General features: G+C 39.6%; 1 protein-coding gene across 1 annotated transcript; it reads left to right on the top strand.

Annotated features, from left to right (window-relative positions):
- The first annotated feature begins 5,168 nt into the window (after positions 1-5,168).
- Positions 5,169-21,364, top strand: LOC128690907 (cysteine-rich hydrophobic domain-containing protein 2). Its single transcript, XM_053779692.2, has 4 exons — positions 5,169-5,326; positions 9,318-9,528; positions 11,330-11,446; positions 17,598-21,364. The coding sequence occupies exons 1-4, from the start codon at positions 5,202-5,204 to the stop codon at positions 17,646-17,648; spliced, it is 504 nt and encodes a 167-aa protein (XP_053635667.1). The 5' UTR covers positions 5,169-5,201; the 3' UTR covers positions 17,649-21,364.
- The last annotated feature ends 5,805 nt before the right edge of the window (positions 21,365-27,169 follow it).

Below are 27,169 nucleotides of genomic sequence, written 5' to 3'. Positions count from 1 at the left end.
TATTTGGCTGATATAAAATTATCTGTGATAAAGTATTATAAAATTTAGTAACTTTTTTCCACTCTCAGGAACAGGGATTTGGTGTATAAAATAGGAGGTACTTGTCGTTTTAGAGAATGTTTTATTTATAATGTTTCTTCTATTTGTTAATAGTGGAAAATATGACTTCAAATGTCAGTTAAATTGTTAAAAATATCTAGATTAAATTTTACATAAAGGTTAGTCTCGCGGAATCAGCTGTGACATACTCAACATATTGGACATCGTACTTATGTCCAGTATGTTGAGGTTGTCACATGAGGAACACTGCAGTAGGCTTGTTGGCCCATAATTGGCAGGTCCTCTACAAATCCAACTCACTAACAGAACATATGTCCAACCCACTTTCAGTGTTACACTAACAATAAGCTCTGACAAATCTATTTCCTCATGTGAAAGTCCCACTCGAATCAAACCCCTTTCATTCATGCATTTATCCAACTTAAACCTGAAACTACCTAAGGTTTTAGCTTCAATAACCCTGTGAAGAATGGTTTGAAAAACCGACAAATTGAAGATTGAGGCACTTATGCAACATATGGAAATCTTTATTCAGGAAACGTTTCGCCACACAGTGGCTTCATCAGTCCAGTACAAAGCAGGTGTAATGAGAGGAGGAGTTTGATGTAATCAGTCCCTCAGCCTGGAGTCGATGTGTTCAGTCCATCAATCTTGTAGAATATACAGCATAGTGCCGTAGATGTGGTTATGTACTGCAGTCAGGTGAGGCGAAGCAGGAGGAGGCGGGGTCACAGTGGTACCATCCAGTAGTCGAAGTAGGTCTTCGTCACAACTGTCAGACACTGCAGCATCATGGGATCTTGTTACAAAGAATTCTTCAACACTTGTCCAACCTTTGGACGAATACCTACTTCGACTACTGGATATGGTACCACTATGACCCCGCCTCCTCCTGCTTCGCCTCACCTGACTACAGTATATAAGCCACGTCTACGGCACTATGCTGTATATTCTACAAGATTGATGGACTGAACACATCAACTCCAGGATGAGGGACTGATTACATCAAACTCCTCCTCTCCTTACACCTTCTGCTTTGTATTGGACTGATGAAGCCACTGTGTGGCGAAACGTTTCCTGAATAAAGATTCCCATATGTTGCATAAGTGTCTCAATCTTCAATAACCCTACTAGGTAGACTGTTCCACTCATCAACTACCCTATTTCCAAACCAAAACTTTCCTATATCCTTTGTGATGTAGTCCAGCTGGGCTTGTGAGGTCTCTGGGGAGACCTAATTTAACCAATTATATGGTCACACCTTGCCTTGGCAAACGTCTGTAGCCACGCCCACGTCTGAGGTCTTTTGTTCTTGACGCCTCAGACCTAGGCGTCAGGTCGTACACGTGGTTGTGGAGGGTGCTTGGACCACCATAAAAGCCCAAGGAAGAGTATGATCAGGAGATTCGAGCGGAGCTGCTGCTGGGGTGCAGAGCTCCTGAGCAGAGACTTCGAGAGGAGCTGCTGCTGGGGTGCAGGGCTCGGGAGAAGGCTGCTGAAGTCTCTGGAGGAGACTGCTGGAGGCAGTGGGCAGAGTACTGGCTTGGCGCATTACTCGTGCTGTATAGGTCTTGGGACCTGTGGCTTAGTTCCTGTAGTGAACTGTCCTCTGTGCTATATTGTAAGTTATATTCATTTTCGTCAAGTTGATTGTATTCCCTGTCTCACTGCTTATGTGTACCACCCCATTTATCTAAACCACAATAATGTTCTGTTCCCAAATATATTATTGTACAAAGACTTAATAATAAACTGTGTTTGAGTAGAATAATAATATTCACTGTCCCCGTTATTTGCTATTCCTATTTCTTATATTTTATTATGTTTATATATGAATGAAGAGTGGGCGAGGCATATGTTAGTGAGTATTGTAGAGTTAATGAGAGTGTCGTGGTGGTCACTACTGACCTGTCATTACCTACCTACCTCCGCTAATCACCTCACTCCTAACACCGCGCCTGCCTCTCCCCTGCCTACATAATCCCTTACTCCCATATCCCCCACTTATATCCTATTCTTTCATTACCCCCCTACATGACACCTTTCTAAATCTTAACTTATCTAATTTGAATCCATTACTGCAGGTTCTCTGTTGGAGGGAGATCCTTAAGACTTTATTTACATCCCCTTTATTAATACCTATCATCTACTTATACACTTCGATCATGTCTCCCCTCATTCTTCGTCTTACTGATAAATATAATTTAAGGGACTTCAATCTTTCTTCATACGGAAGATTTCTTATGCTATTTATTAATGTTGCCATCCTTCGCTGAATATTTACTAATGAATTTACATCCAGGCTATAATAGTGAGACCAGAACTGAGCTGCGTAATCTAGGTGAGGCTTTACTAATGATGTATAAAGCTGTTGCCTACACTTGATATAAATCTCAGTAATCTGTGTGCCTTATTACGTACGCTTAAGCACTGCTGTCTTGGTTTAAGGTTGCTGCTTACCATAAACCCCCAAGTCCTCTCTCAAAACCCACGGATTTTTATAATAATATTTTTTATACGAAGCGCTAAACCCATGCGGGTCAGTCATTACAATGACTGGAGGTTCAATCTTCCCATTGCCTTTGAGGTATCTGGTCATATTTGGCTACTCAGTAGTTTCTTCTACAATAAAGCACCTAAATTACTGGTAACGGTTGAAGTCCTTTGACCTGTATTCCTTGGAATGCAGGCGAGGAAGATACATGATAATATACACTTGGAAAATCGTAGAGGTAATCACTCCCTTCGAAAGCAAAAGACTTGGCAGGCGGTGTAACATCCTCCCAAATGAAAAGCAGGGTAGCCACAGGTACGCTAAGAGACAACACAATAAGTGTCAGGGGCCCAAGATTGTTCACCTTCCTTCCAGCATACATAAGGGGGATTACCATCAGACCTCTGGCTAAAAAATGGTTATAATCATAACCATTGTTTTTAAAAGGGTAGATCGGTAAGCCAGCGGAAGGCCTCGGTCAGATGATCAAAAGCTCCAGTTGTGGATCATCATATGACTAAGACCCGCGTCAGGAAACACTAGTCCCATTTCCTGACAAATCTTATCTAGCATAACCTAGACCCCAGGCTGTCTTCAAGAGGAAGCTGGACAGGTACGTAAAGATAGTTCCTGACCAGCCGGGCTGTGATTCGTGCCTCGATTTCCGTGAGGCCAGCAGTAACAGCCTGGTTGATCAGGCCCTGATCCACTGCTAGGCCTGGTCATGTACCGGACCGCTGGGACGAGACCTAATTATTCCCGTTTCTCTTTCCGGAGAAAACTTTATTACCTTTATAACTCCGGTCACTGTGGTGGATGATGATCACAGTGGTGCTGAGACATAAGACTGGAAAGTGGGTCAGACCCGGAAGATGGAACAAGAAATTTAGCAATTGTTGAAGAGACAAGGAAGACAGTGGTCAAGCTAGTAGTGGAATAAATGGAAGTAGAACGATGTAGCTCTAGAAGACATAGTTACATGAGGGCCCCATTCACAGGTCACCATCATTCTGAGGTCATGCAAATGTTCTAGGCACGTAACCGTGGATGTCTAAAGGAACCCTCCAGATGAAGATGGCCTTAGCTGGAGGTCGAAATATACAAATATTCCATTTGTGCTTTCTTAGTCTATTTATGGGTTTTATTAGTTTACTTGTGTGTTTTCTTAATGCGTTTGTATGTTTTTAGTCTACTTGACAAGTGATCATTACAAAGACTCCAATTGAAATGTCACTGACTTTTTTTTGGGGGGAGGGGGATTATTCTAGGTAATTCACACATAAGTTAAACTACATACTGTAATTGTACTTATGCGCACCTGTACTTAAATAAACTTACTTACATCTTACAATCACTAAAGTAAGCTAGCCAAATGTGTTTATATTGTGTGCATAAAACATTTGTGTTTTATGCACACGAGGGACTAAGTCCGTATTGGTTTAGCACAGTGGTAGAGGCTTCATCCTCCGACTGATAATCGCTTCCAGTCTTCGACCAGAAAGGCTGTTCTCTATGGTTTAGAAAGCAAACACTATAGCATATTTATTAGAAAACGTTTCGGTCCTGGGACCTTGATCACTTCTAACTGTTCTCTATACACGGGTAAATAGTAGGTAATAGGTGGGGTGACGTACTAGTATGTAAATGGTAATTGATAAATTAGACACATGTGCAACACTTCGGTATTTCGCCACACAGGTTAGGTAAGGTTTGTCAGGAAACGGGACAAGTGTTTCTTGAGGCGGGTCTCAGTTATATGATGACCCACAGCTGGAACTTTTGGTTATCTGACCGAAGCCTTTCCCTGGCTTACAGGTCCACATCTTTAAAAATTTTAATTACGATTATAACTATTTAGTATATTCAACCACACAGTGGCTTCATCAGTCCAGTACTAGGAAGAATAGTGAAGCTCATGAGATTGAGTTAATCAGTCCCTCAGCCTGGAGTCGATGTAATCAGTCCCTCAGCCTGGAGTCGATATAATCAGTCCCTCAGACTGGAGTCGATGTAATCAGTCCCTCAGCCTGGAGTCAATGTAATCAGTCCCTCAGCCTGGAGTCGATGTAATCAGTCCCTCAGCCTGGAGTCAATGTAATCAGTCCCTCAGCCTGGAGTCAATGTAATCAGTCCCTCAGCCTGGAGTCAATGTAATCAGTCCCTCAGCCTGGAGTCAATGTAATCAGTCCCTCAGCCTGGAGTCAATGTAATCAGTCCCTCAGCCTGGAGTCAATGTAATCAGTCCCTCAGCCTGGAGTCAATGTAATCAGTCACTCAGCCTGGAGTCGATATAATCAGTCCATCAAGATGGATGGACTGATTACCGACTCAATGGTTCTCTGAAACCATTGATATACACATAAATGGGAGTGTTGAATTGCGTCACTATGATGGTGTGACTGGTGGTGGTGGGAGGTATATAGTGACCATGAAGCTACCACCGGCCTACACCATAACCCACCTAACATACAATTATTACACCCTCTTCTCCTCCGGTAACCCTTCACCCATTTTCATAGTCACAAACAATACTGATTATAATTTTTTCCTGAAATCTCTTAGAGCGTATGTGAAATGAGTGAAGGTTGGAAGAATATATGAGATAATATATGGACCGCTCTCTCTGTCTGTCTTAGTATAAACAAAGATGGCAGATTTCGATGCCATCAACACTATCGAGAGGGATGAAGAGGATAATTCTTCCTCCTCCTTGGAATCTTACACACAGACCCCCGAGCCAGTTATTATAAGAGGAGCGGGCAACATTACTGTGTAAGTATACCTGTGTTAGAGGGCTACACAGGGTGTATATAAGGTGCTCTCTGCTGGCATTGTCTAGCTTCAGGAATTTCAGTAGCACCTCTGCGGGATTAACGTGGAAATAATTACACAATAGGGATGTTATTTCCCCATATAACAAATCATGTCATCATTAATTTAGAACAAGAGGCGTATTCCATGAATTGTGTTTTAAGATTTGATCTTAAAAGGTTAACTGGGTTACTGTTGTACACTCGGAAAGGTTAACAGGGTTAGTTTTTCACAGCCTGAGTTTTTTATTTAATTTTTAATTATTAATATGTATTTTTTTATTATTATTAACATAATTAGTTTACTGCACTGCATTAAAACCCTTTCCTTTTAATGGAATGCCTTGATGTCATTGAAGGGCTCTTGATCCAAGGATATGTCTCCCCATTCACTTCTTTAATGACCCTTTTGGGTTTAGCACTTAGTTAAGATTATAATAATAATTCACTTTCTTAATTCTTATGAGGTTTTGCTGGTTAATTCCAACAGGTTTTGTGCTTCCCTCCCCTCAAGGGAAGTTCCTTGATGCTGTTGAGGGGCTCTTGATCTAGGGGATTGAATCTGTGCTCCAGTTCCTTGAATTAAGCCTGAATACCTTTCATCCCGCCCACATGCGCTGTGTAAGCCAACGGGTTTAGTTCTTCCCCATAATTATAATAATAGTAATTTGTGCTTCCCATGAAAATAATTAATGATGGACATACTTTACCCAACACTTGTTTTGTCTGGCTTCTTCAGATTTCAAAGCAGAACTCTGAAGCCAAGACATCAGTGCTTAAGTGTGTCAAATAAAGATGAGATACATAAGGACATTAAGATGAGATACATAAGAACATTAACAGTGTATCTTTATTGCTGAGATGTTTTGCTTGCCCTGCAGTCTTCAATCAGAGGTATCATTACCATAATGGTATACAGAGGTATCGTTACCATAATGGTATACCAGAGTTATCATGACCATAATGGTATACAGTACTGACAAGATATGCAACAACTGAGTATCCTTACTTGAAAATGCTTTGCCAACCAGTGGCTTCTTCAGTTCAATGGAGATGACGTACAAAGACAGTAGGAGGTGTGGTAATCAGTCCCTCAGCCTTACAGAACTATACTCAGAAGATGGTGCAAGGTGAGATAATCAGTCTCTCAGCCAGGGAAGCTAATGTTCAGTATTTTTAAGCCTTCATGCTGATAAAGGGGTCTTGATCAAGGATTTGGAGCTGCCCTCTCCCTCCCCTTCCTCTTATCAAACCTGATTGCAGTAAAGTACCTGTACGTATATTACTTTTGCCGTGGGCCTGGAACACAGGTATAGCATATTATGAATGACATTTGTATAGTATAATGCCTAAGGCTGTGTCTAGTACTGAAGCTACTTGTTTCTTGCATTAGTATTTTTGTTAAGATAGAAAGGGCATTGATGCCACATACAGCCCTACCTCCCAGTGCTTGAGAAAGAAAAATTACCCAGTCTGCACGAACAAGGAAGATGAGATAAGCATCTTTAAACCTGAAGGGAACAAGTGTTTACTTTTAAGTCAGGACACCTCCACACCCAATCCTTGGCAAAGTGAAACAGTCACATCATACCTGAGTTAGTAACCAGCTTCATCCCCATTGCCATTCAAATATCTGCAACGTGGAAAAAGTAGCTGAAGTATTGGTCCCCCAATCAGTGACATACCTAGCAGGCAATTAAAGAGAATAATTATCCTGGAGAAGTAGTATTAAGAAGAATGTGAAGCATATGTACACCACCACATTTGGCAGAGAAGTACATTATATTTTTCTTTGCCCTGACATATTTGAAGAAATCTTTAGGGCAATTCCTACTGTCAAATTTTCATTTAGCATTTTATATTTTTCTCCTCTGTAACTGTATGCACCAGGCATATAGAAACGTATAATTTTGTAGCATGGGTGGTGAATGTTGCAACAAGGAGAAGGCTGGAGGCAGTGGAGATGTCTTGTGAGGGTTGTGTATGGTGTGAATATTATGCAGAGAAATCCATGGCTTGGAGATTAGAAGGAGATTTGGGGTTTCTAAAAGTATTAGCCAGAGGACTGAGAAGGGGTTGTTGAGGTAGTTCAGACATTTAGAGAGAAATGAAACAAAATAAAATGACTTGGAGGGAGTATAAATATGTAGTGGAAGGAAGGTGGGGTATGGGTCATTCTATAAAGAAAGGGTTGGAGGGAGGGGGTAAAGGAGGTTTTGTACGTGAGGGGCTTAGACTTCCAGCAAGTGTGCGTAAGTGTGTTAGCTAGAAGTGAGTGGAGGCCAATGGTTTTTATTGCTTGATATGCTGTTGGAGCGTGAGCCAAGTAACATTTATGAAAGAATTCAGGTAAACCAGTTAGCTGGATTTGAGTCCTGGAAGTGGGAAGTACAGGGCCTGTGCTCTAAAGGAGGGGTGGAGATATGTTGCAGTTTTTAATTGTAGTGTAGGCACATCTCTGGCAAGACAGTGATGGAGTGAGTGATGATGAAAGTATTTCTTCTTTTTTGGGTCACCCTGCCTTGGTTGTAAACAGCAATGTGTTAATAAAGAAAAAGAAGAATTACAGCAACCTTCAATGTAATCTTGTATGCTTCTTAATTAAAAAAAGAAAGTATGATAATTTTGTTAATGGCATCACTCCATCACCCTTTTGTATGGAAACATTTTCTTAAGTCATGGCAAACTATTTTTTCTAGTGAGTGTTTAAATCTACTTAAGATTCACTGAGAGAATGTCTGGTACTCAGCATTTTTATAAGGCTACAATACATTAAAATTGAAAAATGTCTCAAAATTTCATTTTATACAAATTTTATTAAACTTCATAAAAATAGGTACAGCTAATTTTTTTCTTTTCACTTATTGTATATCTCTGATTTATATACTTAACACTAAAAATGAGTGATACAATGGAACCTCAAATTTCAAACGTATCGCTTACCGAACTCTTCGAAAATCGACTGCTTTTTTCGAACCAACTTTGTCCCTATTATCGAACTTGCTCCTTCTTTCAAACTGCCGGGTACCGGACCTGTCCACTAGCCTGCTCTGTCCGCGTCCCCATGTAGGCGCTGTGAGCCAGTCTGGTTTTGTTGATGCTTGAGTTAACACTAACCTGCAGTCTCATTCAAACATTTTACGATTAATTCATTGTGTTTAGTGCTTGTAGGACTGTGAAATAAGCTACCATGTGGTAAAGAAAGATTAAGATTAAGGAGATTTGTGCCAAGTAGAATGATGTCCAAATGTTTGTGGAGATGTACCACTCTGAGCAAGCTGAAACAAGCCATCTTTGCAACAAGTTCAGTGGCAGAACCATGTCCCATTTTAGGGAAATCTTAAAAGAGGCACCAGAAACAGAGGACTGTGGACAATTATTTTGTGAGACAGGGGTCCAGTGACTCTCAAGCTGGTCCTAGTGGCATTACAAGACAGAGAAGGGAAGTAACCCCAGAGAGGGCTTTGACACCTAAAGTCCTTATGGAAGGGGATTCCCCTTCCAAACACTAACCCCAACTCCCTCTTTCCTCCTCCCTGTCTTCCAGATGCCATCACCAATCTTCAATAAAGGTGAGTAAAAATGTTATTTTATGTGTTTATTTAAATTTATTAATAATTGTACACTATATTTGTTGTGTGTATGTAAAACTATAATGTAATACTATCTATAAAATGTATTTTTTTGTGAATATGTTTGGGTTTCTGGAACGAATTAATTGTATTTCCATTATTTCTTATGGGAAATATTGCTTCGCCTTTCAAACTTTTCGACTTTAGAATTAGCTCCTGGAACGGATTAAGTTCGAAATTTGAGGTTTCACTGTATATTGAAGGCTAATGAAATCATAACCATGTTTTTCTTAGAGAATATTTAATCTTCATATTATATCAGTAGTCTTACAGTGTGTATGTTATATACTGTATTGTATCATTGACTTATTTTTGTGACAGGTTCGGCCTAAGTAACCGCTTTTGTCGAGATTTCCCAAGTGCGTTGACTGGCAGATTAGCTCCAGAAGAATTTACAGGCTCGGTTGGCCGTGTAAACACTGTTCTCAGGAAGACGCTACCAGTATCTGCTCGGTGGCTTCTCTGTGGCTGCTGTTTCTGCTTGTGTACCTGTGGTTGCTCTCTCTGGCCAGTAATTTGTCTTAGTAAAAGGGTAAGTAAGTATTTAAATATTAATTCATTTATTAAATATATTTTAAGATTTGTTGTGATTTATTTACATAGTATTCTGTCACATTTAAATATAACAGTAAAGTGTACCTTTCTTGAGAAAGCATAGTCAGTACAGGTCGGCCATCACTAATCTGGCAATCAGTTATCTGGTTCCATCAGTAATCCGGCACTAATTTCAGCTAGCATAATTTCAAATTTCATCATTATACTGACTCAAATTTCATTATTATACTGACTCAGAAATTGTGCAGATGGTTGTAAATCCACAGCAGCAAACCAGTGAGGGAGAAAGCAGTGATGAAAATGAGGAAGATGTAACAGAAAGTCTCTCTCTCTTGATAGGTTAATTAAGTGTATTCTAACCTAACCACTCTGTAATCCGGCAAGCTCACTAATCCGGCACACGACAGGTCCCATTGATGCCGGATTAGTGATGGCCGACTTGTAATTGGTGGCTTGGATTAGTGTGTGTGTGGTGCCATAATTTTGTTAAAGGTTATGTTTGTATTTGAAGGTACAGTACCTTAGTCCAGGCTGCAGTTTATCATGCATGTGTAATTAACATCATACAGTATTAAACTGTATAAGAGAAGGATTTCCAAGTTGCAAAAGCCATATTATCAGGACAACCTCATTTGTCCAGTGAAGATTTATGAAAGCACCAAGGAATAGTGAGTTTTCTAAACAATACAGTGGTTCATGGCTCCACTTTTATCTACAGTACATGAAACCTAAAGGGGGTAAAGGAGGTTTTGAGCTAGGGGATTAGACTTCCAGTAGGCTTGTGAGTGTGTTAGATCAAACAGAGTGGAGGAAAGTAGTTTTTATGGCTTGATGGGCTGTTCCAGTGTAGGGTAACATTTATGAAGGAATTCAGGGAACCTGTTCAGCTGGACCTGAATCCTATACAGTACCTGCACTCTGAAGAAGGGTGGGGATGTTGCGATTTAGAGGATCACTTAAATTGTGATGTCTGCACACTTCTGGTAAGATGGCTATCTAATGAATGATGGTGAATGTGTCTTGTTTTGGGGGGATTGTCCCATTCCTCAGTGGGGAGATGGCCAGAGATAAAAAATAAGCAAGCCTAGCCTGACCAACTTTACTGTTTTTTTTTGGCCCATTAATTTTTTGTAAGATCAATATAAAAAAGTTTATTAAAAGTATGCATTAATTGTTTGGAAATTCTTGATTTTCTTCGCAATCTCAATTGGATTCATTAAAATGTAGGTTCTCTTAACTGGAGAGAGTTTCAGGGATCAACGCCCTCACGGCCCAGTCTGTGACCAGGCCTCAAGATGGATCAGGGCCTGATCAACCAGGCTGTTACTGCTGGCTGCACACAATTTTATAGAAAGATGGAAAAACATTTAGGTAGAATCTTGTAAATACTCCTTCTTGTCAGCATTTGTAGATGCTGTGTACCTTTTGAAATTAAAAGAAAAATCTAATAATAAAAATTGTTATTTAAAAAAAAAGCAGTAATAATGTGTTAAACAGTACTTTACATAGATATTACAATTTATGTACAAATTATGTAAAAATTTGTGTACAATTTATGTACAAATTAAAAAAAAATTCTAGTTATGTGCAGGACGTTGGGCAGATGTTAACTGGAACTAAGTTATAAAAATATTACAGTACATGCTTTTGCTTTATAGCAAAATATGAACTGCTGGTAAAGCAGACCTTAAAGTATTTACAGCATAATGTTACCATTTTTTTTTGTTAATTTAGAGAGCATTAATTTTATTTAATACTGTACAACGTTTTCATTCTAGACTCGAAATGCAATAGAAAAGACTTTAGAAGCAGAAAATACCAACCTGTATCACAAACTTGGTCTACACTGGCGGCTCTCAAGACAACGCTGTGACAATTCTTCACTTATGGAATATGTAAGTATTTTGTATGTATTAGTTTTTTTATTTGGGGGGGGGGATGTACTGGTTTACACTGTACACTTTTTTTTTAACACATTGGCTGTTTCCCACTAAGGCAGTAGGTGATCCAAAAAGAAGGAAAAATTTTTCATCATTGTTCAACATTTTCACCATCATTCATACATAATCACTGTCTTTGCAGAGGTGCTCAGATACAGCAGTTTAGATGTCACTCTGAGCAGCCAATATCCCAAACCCCTCTTTTAAAGTGCAGGCATTGTACTTCCCACCTCCAGGACTCGAGTCCAGCTAACCAGTTTCCCTCAATCCCTTCATAAAATATTACCCTGTTTACACTCCAACAGCTCGTCAGGTTTCAAAAACTATTCATCTCCATTCACTCTTATCTAAAACGCTCACACATTTTTTTTTTTTTTCAACAAGTTGGTCGTCTCCCACCGAGGCAGGGTGACCCAAAAAAGAAAGAAAATCCCCAAAAAGAAAATACTTTCATCATCATTCAACACTTTCACCACACTCACACATTATCACTGCTTTTGCAGAGGTGCTCAGAATACAACAGTTTAGAAGCATATACGTATAAAGATACACAACATATCCCTCCAAACTGCCAATATCCCAAACCCCTCCTTTAAAGTGCAGGCATTGTACTTCCCATTTCCAGGACTCAAGTCCGACTATAAGAAAATAACCGGTTTCCCTGAATCCCTTCACTAAATATTACCCTGCTCACACTCCAACAGATCGTCAGGTCCCAAGTATCATTCGTCTCCATTCACTCCTATCTAACACGCTCATGCACGCTTGCTGGAAGTCCAAGCCCCTCGCCCACAAAACCTCCTTTACCCTCTCTTTCCAACCCTTTCGAGGACGACCCCTACCCCTCTTTCCTTCCCCTATAGATTTATATGCTTTCCATGTCATTCTACTTTGATCCATTCTCTCTAAATGACCAAACCACCTCAACAACCCCTCTTCTGCCCTCTGACTAATGCTTTTATTAACTCCACACCTTCTCCTAATTTTCACACTCCGAATTTTCTGCATAATATTTACACTCACACATGCTTGCTGGAAATCCAAGCCCCTCACCCACAAAATCTCCTTTATCCCTTCCCTCCAAGCTTCCCTAGGACGACCCCAACCCCGCCTTCCTTTCCCTACAGATTTATACGCTCTCTAAGTCATTCTACTTTGATCCATTCCCTTTAAATGACCAAACCACCTCACCAGCCCCTCTTCAGCCCTCTCGACAATACCTCTAGTAACTTCACACCTCATAATTTCCACACTACGAATTTTCTGCATAATATTTACACCACACATTGCAAGAGGCGTGGAGTTAAAAGATAAAGAATCACACATAAAGTGGGAGTTGTCACAGTTGCTCTTTGCTGATGACACTGTGCTCTTGGGAGATTCTGAAGAGAAGTTGCAGAGATTGGTGGATGAATTTGGTAGGGTGTGCAAAAGAAGAAAATTAAAAGTGAATACAGGAAAGAGTAAGGTTATGAGGATAACAAAAATATTAGGTGATGAAAGATTGGATATCAGACTGGAGGGAGAGAGTATGGAGGAGGTGAATGTATTCAGATATTTGGGAGTGGACGTGTCAGCGGATGGGTCTATGAAAGATGAGATGAATCATAGAATTGATGAGGGGAAAAGGGTGAGTGGTGCACTTAGGAGTCTGTGGAGACTAAGAACTTTGTCCTTGGAGGCAAAGAGAGGAATGTATGAGAGTATAGTTTTACCAACGCTCTTATATGGGTGTGAAGCATGGGTGATGAATGTTGCAGCAAGGAGAAGGCTGGAGGCAGTGGAGATGTCATGTCTGAGGGCAATGTGTGGTGTGAATATAATGCAGAGAATTCGTAGTTTGGAAGTTAGGAGGAGGTGCGGGATTACCAAAACTGTTGTCCAGAGGGCTGAGGAAGGGTTGTTGAGGTGGTTCGGACATGTAGAGAGAATGGAGAGAAACAGAGTGACTTCAAGAGTGTATCAGTCTGTAGTGGAAGGAAGGCGGGGTAGGGGTCGGCCTAGGAAAGGTTGGAGGGAGGGGGTAAAGGAGGTTTTGTGTGCGAGGGGCTTGGACTTCCAGCAGGCATGCGTGAGCATGTTTGATAGGAGTGAATGGAGACAAATGGTTTTTAATACTTGACGTGCTGTTGGAGTGTAAGCAAAGTAACATTTATGAAGGGGTTCAGGGAAACCGGCAGGCCGGACTTGAGTCCTGGAGATGGGAAGTACAGTGCCTCACTCTGAAGGAGGGGTGTTAATGTTGCAGTTTAAAAACTGTAGTGTAAAGCACCCTTCTGGCAAGACAGTGATGGAGTGAATGATGGTGAAAGTTTTTCTTTTTTGGGCCACCCTGCCTTGGTGGGAATCGGCCAGTGTGATAATAATAAAAAAAAAAATTGCCCTTAGATACAGCATCTCCACTGCCTTCAGCCAGTTTTGGTTGCCATGGATTGTATTGTTTCCATGTGATCTCAGGATAAGCATTTGTCAGCCTCCACACTTAAAATTTTAAAAAATTATTAGTACTATACAGTACAGAATCCTTCATTTGAAATTCCAAAATCTGAATGTTTTTAGTGTTGACATGATGCACCACAAATGGATAATTCAGTACAAGATGTGGTGGAGGCTCCACCCTCCGTTTGTTGAGCTGAGACAGACAAGCTTCATATTTGTACTAGTGCCAGTTTGTTGTCAGGAGTAATTACCGTATTTTACAACGTCAAATGCACTATTTTTTCTAAAATATATCTTGAAAACTTACCCATTGTTTTGGAGGCCGAAGATTACTTTGCTTATAGGCCTCAATCTAATCTAGACAGTAATCTAAGCTCCTGTATATGACCTAGTAATGAATTATGTAAACAATTTTGTGTAAATTAATGAATAAATAATAAAAATAATCATAAAAATTCATTGGTGCTTAGCACTGGCAAGCTAAGGTAAACCAAGCGATGGAGTGGGATAAACTATGAGTAGTATCAGTTGGTTAATTCACCTTTTTACCATCAAACCACTTGGTAATAATATTTTTGTTCATTAACTTATTAACTCATTTACTTATTAACTCTTTCTAGGTCTGTGTCATAGTACTATGGCTTGAGCTCAGAGTCCATGCTGTAGTGCTGCTTGATGAGCTCAGCTCACTCAGATAAGCTGTAAGCCGTAAATTTTGGCCTAGATACGAGAGAATGGGTCTGTGTGGTGAGTGTGCATCATATTAAAAAACCTGCCCCACACAGTGCATGATAGAAAAAATAAATCTGACTGTGTGTATGGTTTAGAATAGCAACTTTGTGGTGTATTTTTGGTTGGTTTATATGGTATCACTTGATAGATTAAATCTGTAGGGGAAGGAAGGCGGGGTAGGGGTCGTCCTCGAAAAAGGTTGGAAGGAAGGGGTAAGATAGGTTTTGTGGGCGAGGGGCTTGGACTTCCAGCAGGCGTGCGTGAGCGTGTTTGATAGGAGTGAATGGAGACGAATGGTATTTGGGACCTGACGAGCTGTTGGAGTGTGAGCAGGGTAATATTTAGTGGAGGGATTTAGGGAAACCGGTTATTTTCATATAGCCGGACTTGAGTCCCGGAAATGGGAAGTACAATGCCTGCATTCTAAAGGAGGGGTTTGGGATATTGGCAGTTTGGAGGGATATGTTGTGTATCTTTATACATATATGCTTCTAAACTGTTGTGTTCTGAGCACCTCTGCAAAAACAGTGATTATGTGTGAGTGAGGTGAAAATGTTGAATGATGATAAAAGTATTTTCTTTTGGGGGATTTTTTCTTTCTTTTTGGGTCACCCTGCCTCGGTGGGAGACTTATTAAAAAAAAAAATTATAGTTTTACATACAAACTAGGGTATACGAAAACCAAGGTTCCACTATATATAGATGCAAATATTCAAATATTCCAAAATCCAAAATCCAAAATCCAAAACAGTTCCAGTCCAGAGTATTTCGAATAAAGGATTCTCAACTGTATAAATATCCTAGGAGTGTTTCTAGTCTTATATTTATAAACCGTACTGCATAAACTACAGGTGACTGTGTATAAACACGTGTGTGTCTTTGAAGTGTTACCTTTCAGTACCTCCTGCATAAGAAATGAGTGTCATAGAAAGCGACTAAAATGCATGAAGCCGAGGGTTAGTAACTCCTCTTTTGTAACAATTAATAAAAAAAGCAAAGATAGAAATTCTGATATTGAGCTGTTTCTATGTGCATGGGTGTAGTACAGATAAAAAAAAGATTTGAGTGATAATGTTATGAAAGAAAGCTGAATGTTCTAGCACTGAGTGAAACAAAGCTAAAAGGAGTGAGAGAATTTCAATGGGGAGGAGTAAATGGGGCTAAATACAGTGAATGAGAAAACTAAAGCTAAAGGAAAAGTGATAATATTAAATGATGAACTGTGAAAAGTAAAGAGAGAGGAGTATGAGTGCTTAATTTAAAGAATTATGCTGATTAGAGTAAAAGTGGAATTTGAGAAGGAAGTTACACTACGTGTTTGTGCACTTGCAGGCAAGAGGAGTATAGGGGAGAGATTTTTGGGAGGTGTTAAGAGTTCTGGACTATGAGAGAATAGCATTTTAGACAACCACAATTAATGTAGGGGAGACTATTGTAAAGAGCATAATTTAGAGTGCCAGAGGTAAATGATAATGGTGGGCCTCTAATTCAGTTGTAAAAATGTTGGTAGAATTACCGACAATATGTTAGGTAAAAGGACACAAGTGCAACTAATGTGACGTTTTATTGTGGTAACATTTTGGTCTCCAAGAGTTTTGTCAACGACTTGACAAAGCTCCTGGAGAGCAAAACATTGCCACAATAAAATGTCACATTAGTTGCACTTGTGTCCTTTTATCTAATTCAGTTGTCTAGAAAGTGGTTTGGTTATAGGTAATACTTTAAGAAAGATGAAAATAAGTTTACAAGTTATGGTATAGTGTGCAGTGATAGCATTTATTGGATATGTTGATGGGTAAACTTTTGGATATGCAGTGTTTTTGGTGATTGATACATATGTTAGATCATTATTTAGTGATAGCTACAGTAAAGAGTTTAAGGCAGATGGCATACAAGGAGAATGGCATGGGTAGGTAAGAGAAATGTAAATTAATAAATCAGAGACAGCGGAAGAAATGAGCAACTTTTAGTAGAAAGATTGGATGGAGAGTACGGTAATGAGGAGGTTGAAGAGGTATGGGATAGATTAAGGAATGCAGTGTACTGTGCATAATACCAATGCAGTGTATGGCCTAAAAGGGTTTAGCACTGCTGTCTTATTTTCATTTTAATTGTCTTCTTTCTTTCAACACACCGGCCGTATCCCACCGAGGCGGGGTGGCCCAAAAGGAAAAACGAAAGTTTCTCCTTTTACATTTAGTAATATATACAGGAGAAGAGGTTACTAGCCCCTTGCTCCCGGCATTTTAGTTGCCTCTTACAACACGCATGGCTTACGGAGGAAGAATTCTGTTCCACTTCCCCATGGAGATAAGAGGAAATAAACAAGAATAAGAACTAGAAAGAAAATAGAAGAAAACCCAGAGGGGTGTGTATATATGTGCTTGTACATGTATGTGTAGTGTGACCTAAGTGTAAGTAGAAGTAGCAAGACGTACCTGAAATCTTGCATGTTCATGAGACAGAAAAAAGGACACCAGCAATCCTACCATCATGTAAAACAATTACAGGCTTTCGTTTTACACTCACTTGGCAGGACGGTAGTACCTCCCTGGGCGGTTGCTGTCTACCAACCTACTACCTTGAATTTTAATTGTCATGTGGGCTAAATATCTGATGCCCTTCCTGTAGTGGTTGCACAATGGTACTCCTCCACAAACTGGAATTCCCATTTAAACTGAGTGGGCAGTTCCATATTATTCATCAAATTATTTTCTTCCAGCATTTTCTATTTTTCCTGCATAAATAAATTTGATGCCAAAGAGCTGTTTTGTGTAGACAGTGCATACAATACTATGTTTAATGATAAGGTCATAGTTAAATTTCTGATGCTATTTGTACTGATTATTAGTTTTATGACTTTTAAATGTAATGTTGGTGAAAACATCCTGATGAGTGATTGTTCTAGTTTACATTAATATGTATCTCATTTCAGGTTTTGGTGATAGAAGTTATTCCCAAAAAAGATATACTGCGACCTGACTGACGGAACAGGTTGGCCTCGTCCCCAGAACTTTTCTCAGAGGTCAAGGGGAGGCTATCACTTGTGATTTGTCATAGGACATCGGATTTGGCAGAATGGCAAGAGTTGCTGCCATTATCCTCGACAGTCACATTATTGATCAGTAATTGGTGTGGCACACACTCTATGCTTTGGCATTTGTCTAATTTCACACACTTTACTGGTTTCATTGAGTCATAAAGGTATAATTTCTAATGTTTTCACAATATTATTGCATACACAATGTACATGATATTCCACTTTGTATATAGAAGGCTCTGGAGGCACATTTTCGTTTTTTTTTTATATAATGTATGATGAAAGGTATCTGAGCTCTCATTTTCTTGTCAGTTTTGCCATATTCATGGTTTAAGTACAATACTCTAGTACATTTCTACCTTATGGCAATAAGTGACCAGAGAGAACAGATGGTTCACACAAAACACAAGTTACTGTAGAATTTAGCATTGTATGTTTAAAAGTCATTTTAAGGTGCTGTCATTATAACATATATGGTTGCAATTTACTACATTTAATTTTCTATTTGTATTATGTACCACATAAGTATATCTGTAACACGGGTGGACCTTTGGTCAATCACTGTATAGGCATCATTTTTTTATTCGTAGTAAGATATTGACATATATATTTAGACAGACATTAAACATGAATTTCTCCATTATATATACCATGCAATGATATCATGTTCTACCTTCATGTGTAAAGAGAAACAATTTCCTTCGTAGACCACGCTACTAGACAACTTCTACTGTACAGCAGGTACCTGTGGAAAAAAAATTTTCACACATGTATTTCCTCACTGCCTTTCCAGTTAACTTTGTCTTTTGTTAACATGAATTACTTCACTCTAACATCCAATTTCTAATAATTCTCTTCACATGTTTGTACATTTTCTTTGTTTGCAGCTCTTCACTGTATCATTTTTTATTCAGATTTCTACATTACTTACTGTACTCATTCATCTCTGATTAAAAAAAAAAAGCCTTAGCTGTGTACCCTCTCCAGGATACACATACTTGAATGCTAAACTTGTTTCACTAGTAAACCAGTGTAAATTTTCATGTCTTGGCCTGCTAGTGAGTTACTTTATCCTTCATTACTCTTTGATAATTTGCTTGCAGTTAAAATTTGATACTTTCTTTGCCAAAAGGGTCATCTCAAATATTTACTCTTCTTTGTTAATGTATAAAGGGAGTTCATTTAAAAGTGCTTTTTGTGGATATTATTTACCACCTTTTATGTGGTAATTAGTTTTTATTTTAAAAATTCTTCATTTTTACATTTTGAATCCATTTCTTGTGTTTTTAATTCTTCACTTTTCATAATTTTTCCTACTTATTCTTCAGCAAAGCCAGGGTAACAAAGCATTCATGCCTTAAATACATGTAGACCAGTTACTTGATGTATTTATGCTTCGAGGTTCTACTCTCATTAGTCTTGGCACAAGCCTTTAAATACCCCTTTATTATATTTACCTCACTTGCTCCCAGAATGTGTTCTGCTGTTATTTGCTGTGAATTGTCATGCATTATGTCTATTAATTCTACACCCTTTGAAATAAAAGAATAAATAAAAATGTGCTGTAATCACTGATTTATGTTTACAGTGGTTCTCTCTCAACTCCTGACCCTGCTTCTTATGTTCCCTTGACATGCATTACTGACATATTGCCTCTTGGATTTTAACATGCCTTCTATCAGAACTGTGTATTTAATTTGTCACTACCATTTCCTTGTTCAACTCATTCCACTTTTCTACAGCCTAAGACTAAAAAAAAAAAAATTCCTAACTGTGTGCGTATGTATGCATGTATGTATCTAAACACAAGTGTGATGAGCACTGATTAGTGGCTCAAACTTATTTACATGGTGACAAGCAAAATAAGAAGAGAACTGTACATCTCGCACACAAATTAAGGCTGCACACCGTACCTTAGATAATGTTTGTATACAAAGGAAGGTCATACAAGTTGGTTTCGTGACCTGCCTTTGTATAAGCTATATCTCAGTATACTTTGCTGAAGAGGGCCTCAGTGTGAATATAACATATACGGTTCCAGTCTTATTATCTGCTTTATTGTGTGGGTTTGTTAGTGCCATACATATAATACAAGATGATTAAATTATACGTATCAGTATAATCAGTCACCTACTAGAAAAGTGTCTTTATCTTTAGTGAAGATTTATTAAGAGTATGTATGAGAAGTGCTACAAAAGTTTGAGTCAGTGAGGTTGTAAAGCTCAGTTTATATATTGGTTTTCTTTACCCAAGCATATTGCTACAGGTAAATGTTTTTTAAATCATAGAAAAATCTCGCTTAAGATTTTTGCTAAACATATTTGATGCACCACAATGTTCACAAACTACCGATGAAAGATAATTTTTTTTACGTAGTTAGTTAAATGGTTATAGCAAAGCATTTTATATCTGGTCATCTAAAGTGCAATTGCATCATGCCTTCTGCATCTGTTTTCTCATGGATATATGCTTGGATGCTGTGTTCACTAAGCATTATATGTTAGGAATAATTTTTTGCACAGTACATATATATTACTCATTGACTGTAAATAAAATTCAGGTGTAAATGAATGCTTGTTAAGAAAATATATAAAATTGCCGATTGCTTGTGATTGAAATACATGAATTACTGCTGAAGAGCCAGTCACTGAGGGCAAAGGGCAACTGAGTTATTATTTGCAAAACATTATTGACCCATTAACATTAGGGTGCACCTGTCTGATAACTCGTCTTATATTAACCATTTTCAGGATACTTTCTTTACTCTCTCATGGTTTGAGTGACGTTTCTAAAATGTATCATTACTGATCTTGTTGAAATAATGCTCTGCAGTATATCTTGGGCATAAGATGGTAAATTCTCTAACATTGTAATGGTACTGTAGTAGGTTGCTAAAACTGTGTATGAATTTTGACTTGTTTGTTGCTATTGCTGTATTAGGCAGGCTGACACTGGTTGTCTATTTATGCATTGCTGTGGAGAAAATGTTAATAACCTTATGACTTAATTTGATAAATTTACATGTGGCATTTATGCTGCAGTAGTATGTATAGTGTGCACACGGTTGAACTTGTCACCATCCTTCAGAAATGCTAGCTAGCTCATTGCTTGCCATTGTACTTTAATATGTCCTTTTATTTGTATATTCTGTTTTTTTTTTTTATTTTTTTTAGCTCGTACTACCCATAACCCTCTGTATTTTTACATGCACTACTCTATTTAGATGTTTGTTTTAGTGCAAGCAAATGGTGCCTGCTTTACAAATGTGATAGCTTAACCATTATGCAGAAATTTTTAGGGTCTGTGCCATCCTGCTGTGATTGCAGGAAATTGTATATGACATGATAGTCTAAGTACAGTACATATAGATGGGTAATTAGTACATAATTGACTTTGTTTCAGTCATTCATTACCAAATAAAAATCACTCAATTTAATAGTACAATATAAGTACAGCATGTAAGTAGATTGAAAGCCATCCTGTACACTTTATGTGGAAAATAAAGTTGGGTCTATTGCAATTTTTTAATTAATAGGGTGAAAAGTTATCTAAAAAATTCAGAACATCTGTAAATATTATGTATTGAAACTGCAGTGTTAGTTTTGTGATATACAAGAAGATTTAAGAATCAATAGCAATTGAATAAAAAGTGAAAAATAAAACTGGTTAATCAATAATCCTCTATGTAAATATTAAAAATAATTTTGTCTTAACAGTGAAAAATAACATTTCTAGTACAGTGGACCCCCGCATAACGATCACCTCCGAATGCGACCAATTATGTAAGTGTATTTATGTAAGTGCGTTTGCACGTGTATGTTTGGGGGTCTGAAATGGACTAATCTACTTCACAATATTCCTTATGGGAACAAATTCGGTCAGTACTGGCACCTGAACATACTTTTGGAGTGAAAAAATATTGTTAACTGGGGGTCCAATGTACTTGCTAAAGCTAATGCTTTAACATATGATCCCTCCAACCTCAAAGGTGATTCTTGATGCAGGTGAGGGGGTTCTTGATTCAAGGAACTGGACCAGTTCTGTTACTTGAACGTGACTGCCTCCTATTCCCTCAGGCACTGTATTGCCCATATAGGTTTAGTACGTCTTAAATATTATAATAATTTAACATGTACACTGGACCTCCGGCTTACGATATTATTTCATTCCAGAAGTATGTTCAGGTGCCATTACTGAACGAATTTGTTCCCATAAGGAATATTGTGAATTAGATTAGTCCATTTCAGACCCCCAAACATACACGTACAAACGCACTTACATAATTGGTCGCATTGGGAGCTGATCGTAAAGCGGGGGTCCACTGTACTTGCTATTGGAATTTCAGATATGTTTCAAGTTCACTTTCAGCTAATAATTTGACAGTAAAAGGCAGGCTAAAGGCATTTGCTGGGATTGGGCATTCAGATGTAGACTTGTGTAGTATAGTGGTGACAGATGTGCAGTGGTTATACCTGTTGGAACATTAATGTTTCACCACCTGTTGGTCTCCTTCGGATGAGGATCCCGTTTACGTGCTATTTTTTCAATATGATACACACTACGCTGTTGAAACTGCTGGTCTGAGTCGATGACTAATGAGCTATTTTCCATTAAACTGCAGTTGCCTGTGGCCAGCCTTGTTCCATGGGGGTAAGGGGGTATCTAAAACTGCTCTCAGCATCATGTATTGGAGATTCGTGTAGATGCCTCAGGAAGGGATGGCCATTGTGTGTCTGTAAGAACTGGCAGGCATTATGTGACCACTGTGGTGTCTTATCTACCAGAGAGCACCCCCTCCCCACCTACACTAACCCCTTCCCCTGCACACTCCTATCATTACATTCATGGGGAGTGCACTAAACCCATGGGGGTAATACAACATCTGAGGAAATGCAAGGAACTCGGGAAAGGAAATGGTAAAAGTTATTACAATTTTAATAAATATACCTACTTCTCTAGACTCTTATTCTTCCATATAAACCAATTTGAACTTTTAACAGGAGAATAGTGTTACAGTACATAGAGACCCACTGTTGTGCATCTCCACATCATTTTCATTACAGAAGGGTCCATTCCAATATTAATCTTCTTTTCCAGCTTGGTACATACATTCATGATGCCTTTGCTGAATGTTGATTTGCCTTAGCCCTCTTTTTCATCTTGGGGGGAGGGGGGGAAAGCTTATGATGCTGTATGTAATATCACATCTTATCCTAGGTCCATTCTTTTGGCTTGCAAGGCCAATTCCCACTTTTTCTTAATGCCTTCATGACAGATAAAACTTTAGTGTCCGCATCAATAACATTTGTTCACATCATTTTGTTCAAATGGAAGGCCTTCTGCAAGGGTGTGTTCTTATCACTCCCCTGTTTCCATTAGCTACTGCTGGCTTAGCCTTGGCACTACCTCAGGAATGTGGATGATTTTGCTACTGGCTGTGTTGGTACACACCCAGCATGTACAGGAGGGCCCTGCTTATACAGCAGGTTAGGTTCCAGGCTATTGTTGCAAAGCAAAAATCACTGTAAAGTGAATCATAGCTGTTTACCACTTTCAAATGCATGTAAAAGCCTGATAGCATGTTTACACTATCATATATTAAATGAGCAATATAGCCATGCCTAAAAAATGCATCAGCACACATACCTAAAAATATTTTTGTCCTTAGCTTATAGTGAGTGGTAAATATATTTATTGTAGGAAGTTCAAATAAATGAAGAGTGGGTTTAACTGAAAACCGTTGTATAAGCAAAATACTGTAAAGTGGGGCCTGTCTGCATACACTTTGTTACAGTGTGAATGATTGTGTCCACTGTGTACACTGCTGGGTTTGAAGCTCCAAGACAAACTTGATCATATTTGTTTGGACAGAAAATTCTTACAGAAAATTATGGAAAAATGAGCTTTTAATGGAGAAGCCATCATGCCAGTGAAGGTCTCTTGATCTGAAGAACTGGAGCTGCCCTCCCCTTCTTTGGATCATACATGATTGTCTCCCATTCCTCAAGCACTGTATGCGTGACCATGACTATAACATAATCCGCAGTCAAGCAGGATTAAAAGAAGAAAATGAAGATAATAATAAGAAGAATAAGAAAAAGAAGTAATATAAAAATTAGCAGAAGAAAAAGACAAAAGATTTTTTGAGGGATTATTAATGCACAATACATAGTCAGGATGTCATCAGACAGTCTGGCTTATTTCCACTGGGAACCTTTAATCTTGTCCCTCCAGGATGCAACCTACAACAGTCAGCTAACACCCAGGTACCAACGTACTGCTAGGTAAACCAAGACATAAGGTGTAAGGAAACTTGCCCAGCATTTCCACCCATACCAAGAATCGAACTTTAAACCTGTGTGTGTGTGTGTGTGTGTGTGTGTGTGTGTGTGTGGAAGCTGAGCCATGAGCATCTAGCAAACACTGGTGTTCCAGCAAATATGGATAACAGTACAAAGTAAGTTTATTTAGGTAGAGGTATACATAAGTACAATTATCATACATAGTAAAATATGTGTAAATTACCTAGGATAACCCCCCAAAAAGCCAGTGACTTATTTCCATTGGGTCCTTGATTTCCATTGGGATCCTTGATTTACATTGGGATCCTTGCTTTACATTGGGATCCTTGGTTTTCATTGGGGTCCCATGAATGAGACGTAATCAGGTTTGATTCAAAGATGAGAAGGACAAATCCAGTTCCTTGGATCAAGAGCCCCTCCGGCATCAAAACAGAAGGGTCGAAATACTTAAAAAAATAAAGAAAAAAACCGAGATAGCTTCTGTCTTTTTGGGGGGAAGAAAGAATAAATAAAATAAATTTTTATCTTTAGCGAGAGGCTGGGGATAGGAACCCCTCAAGGAAGGTTCCTTGATGTTGGTGAGGGGCTCTTAATTTAGGGAATTGGATCTGTGCTCCAGTTCCCCGAATTAAGCCTGAATGCCTTCCACATCTCCCCCCCCAGGCGCTGTATAATCCTCCGGGTTTAGCGCTTCCCCCTTGATAATAATAATAATAATGGGGATGGGAAACTGGGAAATAAAGAAATAACGCAGATAGGGGTAAAGGGTAAGATGCCTAGGAAGAGATGATAATTTAAATAATGGTAAAGTGGGAATATAAGATCAATCACATATAGTGGCGGTTAATGGCGGCTCGTACTCTAAAGAGATGTCATTAACCTCCATCCCATGTGACTGCCTCAGCATCTACTAATGTTCTCATATCACCAAAAGACTTTATCCTTAATCTATTTCCACTCTCTGAGAGAGAGAGTATGCACCACTTTCTTGGACTGCCTCCCCACCCGTCCCTTACATTTCCGACGCCTTGACAAAGTAGAGAAACCTGCAAGACGACTCATCTCCAGCCTCGACCCGGCCTGGATGGATCTGTTATTTCAGCAGAGTTTTCAGCATCAAGATGACGTTATCAAGGTTGCACACCTGGCTTCACTTCACGAGCAACGAGAAGAGAGTTTCTTTACCACAAAACAAACAGTGAGAAGACAGCTTCTACACCACAAAACGGGCAACAAATTAGCAACTACACTGGATGTATGTACCCTACTCAAGAACATTAATTCACAGTCGATCATTTATGACGTCAGCTTCTCACCTTGTGATGCTAATTATAGCCGAGAGTGGGACAGTGAGAGGGAAACGAAGTGGGACTGTGTGAAGGAGACAATGTGAGTGGGACAGTGTGAGGAAGACAGTGTGAGAGAGAGAGTTTGAGTGGCACAGTACTCACGTAGTTGTGGTTGCAGGGGTCGATTCATAGCTCCTGGCCCCGCCTCTTCACTGGTCACTACTGGGTCACTCTCCCTGAACCATGAGCTTTATCATACCTCTGCTTAAATCTATGTATGGTTCCTGCCTCCACTACATCGCTTCCCAAACTATTCCACTTCCTGACTACTCTGTGGCTGAAGAAATACTTCCTAACATCCCTGTGATTCATCTGTGTCTTCAACTTCCAACTGTGTCCCCTTGTTACTGTGTCCAATCTCTGGAACATCCTGTCTTTGTCCACCTTGTCAATTCCTCTCAGTATTTTGTATGTCGTTATCATGTCCCCCCTATCTCTCCTGTCCTCCAGTGTCGTCAGGTTGATTTCCCTTAACCTCTCCTCGTAGGACATACCTCTTAGCTCTGGGACTAGTCTTGTTGCAAACCTTTGCACTTTCTCTAGTTTCTTTAGGTGCTTGGCTAGGTGTGGGTTCCAAACTGGTGCCGCATACTCCAATATGGGCCTAACGTACACGGTGTACAGGGTCCTGAACGATTCCTTATTAAGATGTCGGAATGCTGTTCTGAGGTTTGCTAGGCGCCCATATGCTGCAGCAGTTATTTGATTGATGTGCGCTTCAGGAGATGTGCCTGGTGTTATACTCACCCCAAGATCTTTTTCTTTGAGCGAGGTTTGTAGTCTCTGGCCCCCTAGACTGTACTCCGTCTGCGGTCTTCTTTGCCCTTCCCCAACCTTCATGACTTTGCACTTGGTGGGGTTGAACTCCAGGAGCCAATTGCTGGACCAGGTCTGCAGCCTGTCCAGATCCCTTTGTAGTTCTGCCTGGTCCTCGTCCGAATGAATTATTCTCATCAACTTCACATCATCTGCAAATAGGGATACTTCGGAGTCTATTCCTTCCGTCATGTCGTCATATACTCACCTATTTGTGGTTGCAGGGGTCGAGTCTTAGCTCCTGGCCCCGCCTCTTCATTGGTTGCTACTAGGTCCTCTCTCTCCCTGCTCCATGAGCTTTATCAAACCTCTTCTTAAAACTATGCATGGTTCCCGCCTCCACTACGTCACTTTCTAGGCTATTCCACTCCCTGACAACTCTATGACTGAAGAAATACTTCCTAACATCCATTTGACTCATCTGAGTCTTCAACTTCCAATTGTGACCTTTTGTTTCTGCGTCCCCTCCCTGGAACATCCTGTCTTTGTCCACCTTGTCTATTCCGCGCAGTATTTTATATGTCGTTATCATGTCTCCCCTGACCCTCCTGTCTTCCAGTGTCGTCAGGCCGATTTCCCTTAACCTTTCTTCATAGGACATTTCCTTAGCTCTGGAACTAACCTTGTCGCAAACCTTTGCACTTTCTCTAATTTCTTGACGTGCTTGATCAAGTGCGGGTTCCAAACAGGTGCTGCACACTCTAGTATGGGCCTGACGTACACGGTGTACAGTGTCTTGAACGATTCCTTGCTAAGGTATCGGAGCGCTGTTCTCAGGTTTGCCAGGCGCCCATATGCTGCAGCAGTTATCTTGTGTGAGAGAGACAGTGTGAGTGGGACAGTGTGAGTGGGACAGTGTGAGCGAGACAGTGTGAAGGAGACAGTGTGAGTGGGACAGTGAGTGGGGCAGTGCGAGAGTGTGAGTGGGTCAGTGTGAGACAGTACTCACCTGATTGTGGCTGCAGGGGTCGAGACTCAGTTCCTGGCCCAGCCTCTTCAC

This window comes from Cherax quadricarinatus, chromosome 24, assembly GCF_038502225.1.
Source record: "Cherax quadricarinatus isolate ZL_2023a chromosome 24, ASM3850222v1, whole genome shotgun sequence".
NCBI lineage: Eukaryota > Metazoa > Arthropoda > Malacostraca > Decapoda > Parastacidae > Cherax > Cherax quadricarinatus.
Note: the sequence above shows the minus strand (reverse complement) of the source record. Positions and strands in the feature narration are given on the sequence as shown.

Coding starts and splice junctions, on each gene's coding strand:
- LOC128690907 (XM_053779692.2), top strand. CDS start 5,202: ATGGCAGATTTCGATGCCATCAACACTATCGAGAGGGATGAAGAGGAT. Junction 5,327..9,317: donor GGAGCGGGCAACATTACTGT/GTAAGTATACCT, acceptor TTTTTGTGACAG/GTTCGGCCTAAGTAACCGCT. Junction 9,529..11,329: donor TAATTTGTCTTAGTAAAAGG/GTAAGTAAGTAT, acceptor TTTTCATTCTAG/ACTCGAAATGCAATAGAAAA.